General features: G+C 47.5%; 1 protein-coding gene across 1 annotated transcript in view; it reads right to left on the bottom strand.

The window, feature by feature from the left end:
• Positions 1-715: 715 nt before the first annotated feature.
• BATF (basic leucine zipper ATF-like transcription factor) overlaps positions 716-8,339 on the bottom strand; it is a 25,350-nt gene continuing 17,726 nt past the window's right edge. Inside the window, exon 3 of the mRNA XM_004371057.2 lies at positions 716-1,240. Within this exon, the coding sequence (XP_004371114.1) occupies positions 1,040-1,240 (201 nt within the window). The 3' untranslated portion in view covers positions 716-1,039. The remainder of the gene's footprint in view (positions 1,241-8,339) is intronic.

Here is an 8,339-nt window from a genome sequence, read left to right as displayed (position 1 = left end):
GGCACTATTTTCTGTAGTTAGGCCCCTACCTGCAGACAACCCTGTGTTAACCTGAGCCACTGCGGCACACAAGTAGGCTCACAAAGGCAGCCTGCAGAGCCTCATAGAGACAGGCAAAGTGCTCCATCACTGCTTTCCAAGGAATGTGGAGTCTTCATCGGGACATGCAGACCCGCTGGCAGGAAAGTCCCTGTGGATCTGAGCTACGTGTTGCCCCTTGGGAGCATAAGGAAAGCCCTGCCTTAAGTGTGAGGGGGGTGCCGCTGTGTTCCTAGAATACCTTGCACAGTGTCTGGCACCCGGCATCTTCAAGGGTTGGCTGCCGGGATGAAGATAGAAGGCTGGATAAATGTAGTTGTTTGAGTGGGAGGATAGTATCAACCTGACTTACCATTTCACTCAATGGCATCTTACACTGGTCCTTCTCCCTGTCTAGATGTTTCTGATCTAGGAAACGTGGGACAATGAGGAATGCAAGATGGGAGGTCATGGGGAGGTGATTTGGGGAGGAAAATAAAGAAGATGCCTAGAAGGAGATTGAAGATGCATTGAAAAAAGCCAGCTTCCCAAGTAGATTAACAAACCTTGAAAAAGAAGAGGTGTTAGCAGAGTCTCAAGAGCTCCTGAAGTGTGTACTTGAGGCCAAGAACAAATGAAGGTCCCAACCCCACAGAATTTAGGGCTTCAAGAGAAACAGTCCTGCCAAGTTGGCAGCTTTTACAACATTTATTTAGAAAAATAACCCTTCCCTGTCCTCCTCCCTCTGTGTTGGGGGACTTGGGCATTATGCTCGTTTCTTCTCTGGCTTGGGCCTCCCACCCACATGGGGGTGCAACACCCCAGTGGGATGCCACCCTGCTGGGAGGCCTCAAACACCTCTAGCTGCTACAGTCCTTGTGTGCAATCCTTGTCTAGGCCTCCACCTTCGGGTGTCCCAATGGAGAGGGCAAGGGCAGCTTGGCCACAGTCTGTGTGCCCCTCCTGAGGCCTGCCCAGGCAGCAGGGTGGGGGCTCTGCTCTTTCCGCTCTGCTAGGAGGCTCAGGGCTGAAAGCGTGGGGAGCTGACGTGAGGCTGGTGGAAGGTATACACCACCTCGGGAGGCGAGGGCACACTGGTGGCCAGCACTGAGCACAGGGGCTCATGGCTATTCAGCACCGACGTGAAGTACTTCATCTCCTCTGTGAGCTTCTTGATCTCCTTGCGCAGAGCTGCGTTCTGTTTCTCCAGGTCTTCGCTCTCCTGTGTGGGGAAGAGGGGTGGGCATTAGTGTCAGGGGAGGCAGCAAGGTGGGGGAAGGGAACAGGGGAGGCCAGATTACCTTTTCACTAGCACAGCCATCAGGAAGGGCATTCGTGAATTTTCTGAACATGTGAGTTTGTGCACGTGTGCATATATATTTTATGTGTATATGGGTGCATTTGTATAAGCACGGGTGTACCTCTGCACATGTATTCATAGACATTAATTCGGTGGAAGGGGTCCCTGGGTGGTGCGAACTTTTAAGTGCTACTACTAGCCGAAAGGTTGGCAGTTTGAACCCATGCAGAGGCTTTTCGGAAGACAGGCCTGGTGATCTAAAGACCCTATGGAGGGCAGTTCTGCTCTGCACACATGGGGTAGCCATGAGTCGGAATCGACTTGGTGGCAACTAACCACAACAACGATTAGGTTGAACCGTGTGAAATGGCTGATATTTGTCTGTTTTGACTTATAAAAATGGAGATTTCATATGGTTCAACCTAATAGATGTGTATGTGTGAATGCATGTGTGAATTTTTGTGTGAGTGTGCTCCTTTTGTGTGCATGGGTCTCTGGGACTGTGTATGTGGAGTGAGAATAGCAAATGTACATCAAGGGATGGTGGTTGGCAGGCCAGAGCCTGAAACAATGGAAAACAGTTTGTTAGAACATTACACTAATTTCACTCCTTTCCACTCTATGTTATACCATGTGCTCTTCATATGCTCCCAGTATTTGCATTTAGTCTTACAAACAAAGTCCGTGGTTAATCGTCTGCTTCACTCAGATTCTGGAACGCTTAGGGTCTTTACAAATATGAAATGGTCAGACTCCACCACAGTGTACTATTCTGCTCCATTCTGCTCACACAAGGGCCTGTTTTGCAGTCTTCTGGGTGCAACTCAAGCATATGTGCTTCCCATTTTGGAAACACATTCCCGTGTTGCTTGGGGGAACCATCAGAAACACACTAACTGGGAAAACGCTGGATAAGTAAGGAGTACTGATTACTGATCACAACATTAATTAATCAACAATCCGAAAAAACCCATTGCTGTCGAGCCGATTCTGACTCATAGCGACCCTATAAGACTGGGTAGAGCTGCCTCCATATGGTTTCCAAGGTGTGGCTGGTGGATTCGAACTGCTGACCTTTTGGTTAGCAGCCGTAGCTCTTAACCACTGTGCTGCCAGGGCTCTAGGCCAGAAAGCCCAGGCAAAGGGCATTTCCAATATCTTTTAAGGGTCACATTCCTCAATTTAATCAAATAGACCTTTTTTGCTAATCATTGGTGCCCACAGAGGAAGGGCGAATGGCACTGAAGAGGCAAATAAATTACATTTCAGTTCGAAAAGCAACCTAATATTTAGAGACGAGATCTCCCCCCGCCCCCCATTCTATCTGGTTTAGACAAATATTTCCCAAACTTGCTTTATCATTAGAATTAGTTTGGGACTTGTTCAAAATACAGGTTCAGGCCTTTCCCTTAAAGATTTGAATTCTGCAGGCTTAGGGTGAAGTCTGGGAATATAAATTTTTAATAAGCGCTCCAGGTCATTCTAATGACCAGGCAAATTTGGAAACACTGGTTAATTGTGATATTAATTTTTTTTAATTATGTACGCACTTTCATTGCTTAAGTGCTTTATTTGATAAATGCCTGGCCCATAGTATAAACTCAAACGTTTGTTGACTGATGACTGGTGACATCAACTGCTAGCGACAGAAGTTGACTCAAAAATATGGTGGGTGGTAAGATGTGAGATAACTTGACATTTAAAATTTGCCCCAAATACTCCACCAGGAGAATGAAATGAGCTGCAGGCTGAGGATTGAGCTCTCTGGGATTGGTCTTGGACATGGCCGATGGCCCTAACCTCTGCACCCAGGGTTCTTTTCTTATTTTTTAAATGTTATTTATTTTGTTGCTATTATTGAGCGTATACACAGCAAAACGCACCAATTTAACAGTTTCTACGAGTACAATTCAGTGACATTGATTACGTTCTGCAAGTTGTGCAACCGCTCACCCTCCTTGTCGCAGTTGTTCCTCCCTCATTAACATAAAATCACTGCCTCCGAAGGTTCCCATCCAATCCTTCCAGTTGCTGTTGTCAATTTGATCCCATATAGATAGTTCTTAAAAGTGCCTAACGCAGACACTTTTTACTGTTTAAACTTTGGTTTTAAGAAGACTTTGGGGGATATTTTTGGTTTAAGGGTTAAAGATCCTGCAGTTCTTTTGAAGTGGCAGAGCCCCAGATGACTGTGGCCTTGCCCATCAAGCCAGCTTCCATGCGTTTGCGAAGGGCAGGTAGGAAGGTGCTCAGCCTCAGCTAGGCATTTCCTGAATGTGGCTCTGAGCTAGAAAATGTGCCTAGGTCAGTACAAAGGAAACCCCCACCTCTAAAATGGGGTGAGGTCCCAGGGTAGTACAAACAATTTGCTCTTGGCTACTAACTAAAGGTTGGCAGGTCAAACCTACCCAGCAGCACCACGGACAAAAGGTCTGGCAATCTGCTTCCAAACGAAAACAGCCAAGGAAACTCTATGGAGTTCAGCTGTACTCTGTAACACATGGGGTCACCGTGAGTTGGAATCGATTCTAGGGACACAGGTTTGTTTGTTTATTTTTTCACAGAGGTGATATCAAGAGCTGCAGCCATGGTGGTGGAGTCAGGCACTGCCTTCTTCTGCGAAGTGTGGCTGGCTCATTCATTTTACCATTTGGCTGTTTCCTGGCATATCCAGACAGAGGGCATCCCCCTTTTACCGAAAGGTAAGATAAGGCAACACAATGAGACCGAGGGTGTTGCTAAGACGGGAACTGGGGGCCGGGAGTTCTGTTCCCTTCCTCTAGCCCTTTTCCTCGCCCCCTCTGAGAGTTTCCACCAGTGGCAAAATTTACAGTAAATTGTGTGCTCCGAAGCGCCTGGGCAAACCCCGAGGCTGAAGGGCGGGGCCTGGGTAGGCGGGCCGCAGGGACCGCTCTGACCTCCCTGCCTAGGGGCAGGCCGAGCTTTCGGGAAGTGACAGCAGGTCCTTCCTCCCTGGGCTCTAAGCAAGCTCTGCTGGCCTCTCTCTAGCTTTCTCACCTTCCCCTCCCCTCCCTGGCTTGCAGATCCCAGAGCTCTAGGAGGGGGTTCGTAACCGCTGTTGCCTTTAACCAGAAAACCACCTGTGACAGGAAACCTGCCTTTACCTTGGGAAGCAAGACTGCTTCCTGCAAGGGCCCCTAGAGAAACCAGCCCTGCCAGCCCAGGGGCCATGCAGCTAGCCAGGCACAAGGGAAAGGGTTTGACTCCATTTGCAGGAGGAAGTGGTTGAACTGAGGCCCCATCCCTCCACATCCCCACCCGCCATTGCTTATGTTCTGGAAAGAGCTCACACAGCTGAGGGACAACTGGCCTAGGCAGCCATGGGGCAGCTGTTTATCCAGAGGTACAAAGATCGCCTCCCCGAATGTCCCAGTAGGGGCTGGAAACCTAGAACCTAAAAAGAGGAGAGGAAGGTTGCAGAAGTACATTTTGGCTTCTGCTGAAATTTCTGTTTTTCAGAATGCGTCTGGTCCATGTCTTATCAGGCTCCTTGCAACAACCCTTGGAGGTGGACATGCAAGACCAGTTGTTATCATTAGCCCCACTTTACAGATGAGGTCAACTGAGACCCTAGGGCAAATCTACCCTGCATATTCCACAAAATGACCATAGGCTGGTGGCGGCAGCAGCTGGGAGAAAGGGGTGTGGGATTCACCTTGCTTTCTCAGAGATCCAGAAACTTTGAGTGATTGATTCAAAGCCTCACAGCCACGTAGGGGCAGAGCAGGGCTTGGATTGGGGTCTTCCCATTCTCAGCTCTGTGCTCCTTCTATCACACCCAGCTGCTTTCCCTGAAAGGCTGACAACTACAGTGGCTGAAGACCTTGGCAATCTTCAAGAGAAAACTAAGTCTTGTTTTTGGTGGTCCTTAAAACACAACACATCATAAGAATCCGTAGTCAATCACACTCATTCCAAGCACAGAGCTGATCATCTGCCTCCGGAGCTGAGTTGGGAGGGAATCACTTGTCCAGCTACTCCGGAAGAGGGCTAACTTGAGACCAGACCTTCCTCCAGACATGGAGCAAGGTCCCGATACATGAGAGTGATGGGAACCATCACTGGTAATTGAGGTCAGGTGGATCTTGGGTCCTTGTCCTGGCGGGTGACCCTCAGTGAGTTGCTTTCCCTCTCTGAGCCCCAGTTGCCTTACTTTAAAACAAGAAGACTGAACCAAAACAGTGGTTGTCACCCCTGGCTATACATTGGATCCCCTGGGGAGCTTTAATAAATATTAATACCTGGGTCCCACTCCACTTGGGCATTGGATTGTGAAAAGCTCCCCAGGGGATACTAATGTTCAGCTAATGTTGATAAACCACAGGATTAGAAGATCACCAAGCCCCCTCTAACTCTCAAATATTTCAGCTTCCAAATTTACTACCTGAGTGTCCTAGCAAGCTAGATCCTGTAACTGTTTGAAAGAGGTGGGGGTGGGGTAGGTGGGGGTGTAGACTCAATTTATACGAGAAAGATTAGTAGAAACCAAATTTTTAAAGAAAAGCCTAGTTTGACCTAATAGTAGCTAACATTTATGAAACACTGTCATGTGCCACGAAACCCTGGTGGAGTAGTGGTTAAGAGCTATGGCTGCTAACCAAAAGGTCGGCAGTTTGAATCCACCAGGTGCTCCTTGGAAACTCTACGGGGCAGTTCTACTCTGTCCTATAGGGTCACTATGAGTTGGAATCGACTTGACGGCAATGAGTTTGGTTTGGATCATGTGCCAATCACTCTTTTAAGTACTCTACAAATACTTTGTTTAATCTTTGCAACAGCCCTATGTAGTAGATAATGTTCCCATTTTACGGAAGAAGAAAACTGAGGTATAGAGAATTTCAGAAACTTACTCAAGGTCACGCAACTTGTAAGTTGTCGCAACAGTACTTGAATCAACGCAGCCTGGGTTCAAAATCTTTGGCCATCATCCTCTCTTGCCTCTGAAGTCTTTTTAAACCTTATGCTGTTTGACAGTTATCTCCTGTGAGGCCTTAGCCCTATTACAGGCTTTCCAATTTAATATTCCCTCTTTTCCCACCTTATGCAAATCAAGATGCTAATTTTTACAATTCACCCTCACCTGTGGTGTCACCTGATGCCACCCCTGCAATGAACCACAAGCAGCTTGGAGGTGGTTAAGGAGGAGGCTGAATGGGGGTATGGGAACATTCTGGGAAGTCCCCTACTGGAGGGGCCGAGGAAGGGGCAACTCCCAGGCAGTTCCCTTACCCCCAGGGAGCCAGTTGGGACCAAGGCCAATGAAGGGCTGGCATTTTCTAACTGGGCTATGGTCCAAGGTTCTGCCAAGGACTCCCCAGTCGTTCTGAGCAGGGTGTGGTCCTCTTCTCTGCTAGCTCTGCTGTAGTGCCTTGACCTTCTCCTTGGATTTTCTAATCACAATTTCCAGAAGAGTGAAAATAGTCCTAGTGTGTTTCCTCAACAGAACATGCAGTCATCTATTGGTAGGGCAAACTTTTAGCTCTGGCCCACGCTTTAATAAGAGAGTGGGGTACAAAGCTGATTCCTCACACTCGACTTTACGTTCAATCTTCAGCAGATACCACCCCATACCTACCAAATGCAGACATGGGATGGAGCCCACCATTCCAGAAGAAGTCTGCCAACGGACAGGTAGGACACTTCCCAAACCTAGGTGGGATTTATGCCCACCATTCCCACCATTCCTGAGGCAATTAGCCCCAACTCCTCTTCCTCACCCTAGAAGGAGAGAAGAGGAATCACCAGACCACAGGTATTTGCACTGAATAATGTGCACATCTCAGATATCTTCACTCTCGTATCTTAAAGCTGACACTCTGGGACCATAAGCGCCTTCATCATCAATAGATGTTTAGCTTCATTAGTCATGCCCTTGGGGTCCTGTCTGGAGTCACAGGCTGTCACTGGTTCCTTGGCTTTCAGGACTATGATTTTATAGAACTCAGATGTGAAAGACAGTAAAAGTTGACTCACTCAACATCAGTTCCAAACTCCTTCACCCTTGCCTTCCTCTAGAGGGGCTGAGAAAACAGTTGCTCAAATGCTCAGCTTCCCTTGCAGCTAGGGATGGCCATGTGACAGAATTCTGACCAATGAGATGTGAGCAGAAATATCTAGGAGGCTTCCCTTCTCAAACACAAAGGCAAAGTCTTGCAAGGACAAAGGTTGTTTTGCCTCAACACAGATTGATGCCTGGTGGTTCAGCAGCCATCTTTCAGCCTTGAGGATGAAAGCCACATACTGAGATTGCTGCGCACTAAGAGAGAAGAAGCTTGGTTCTTTAAGGACATCCTTGCACTAGCCCTAACCTATCCACTTTTGAACTTCTTGTTATATATCATTTGTTGAAGCCTCTGTTTGATGGTTTTTCTATTACTTGTAGCTGGACACAATCCTAACTACTATCTCAAGTTAGAAAGGTTATCACTAATCTGTTGCCATTGAGTCAATCCCGACTCATAGTGACCCTATAGGGCCGAGTAGAACTGCCCCATTGGGTTCCAAGGAGGGGCTGGGGGATTCAAACAGCCAACCTTTTTGGTTAGCAGCCACAGCTCTGAACTGCTGCGCCACCGGGGCTCTGGTTCTCACTAGCAAGCTGAATTTTGAAAAACAGCAGCAAAACAACTAATAGTTGCCATCACCATAAAGGTTTGAACTGTTTTTGTTTTTTGAAGCCATCAGGCCTCTTGGACAGAGCGTCTGGGGGATACGTCCACACAATTGCCCCAAACTCACTCCAAACATTCTATTGCATGCACCTGACAGATTTCAAATGTCACTGTCCCCTGATTCTCCACCTTGGCTGCACACTGGAATCACCTGGCGAGTGTTAGAAAGTCTTAATTCCTGGACTTCAGCCCCAGAAATTTCCAATTAATTGTTCTGGGGTGGGACTCAGGCATCAAGAGTTCAAAAATGCTTCCCAGGTGAGCCTAATGTGTAGTCAAGTTGAGAATCAAGTTCATAGCTGGTTAAAATAATTAATTAAAATAATATA

This window comes from Trichechus manatus, unplaced genomic scaffold, assembly GCF_000243295.1.
Source record: "Trichechus manatus latirostris isolate Lorelei unplaced genomic scaffold, TriManLat1.0 scaffold00010, whole genome shotgun sequence".
Classification (NCBI taxonomy): Eukaryota; Metazoa; Chordata; class Mammalia; order Sirenia; family Trichechidae; genus Trichechus; species Trichechus manatus.
The sequence above is the reverse complement of the archived record's forward strand: the minus strand, read 5'-3'. Positions and strand labels throughout refer to the sequence as shown.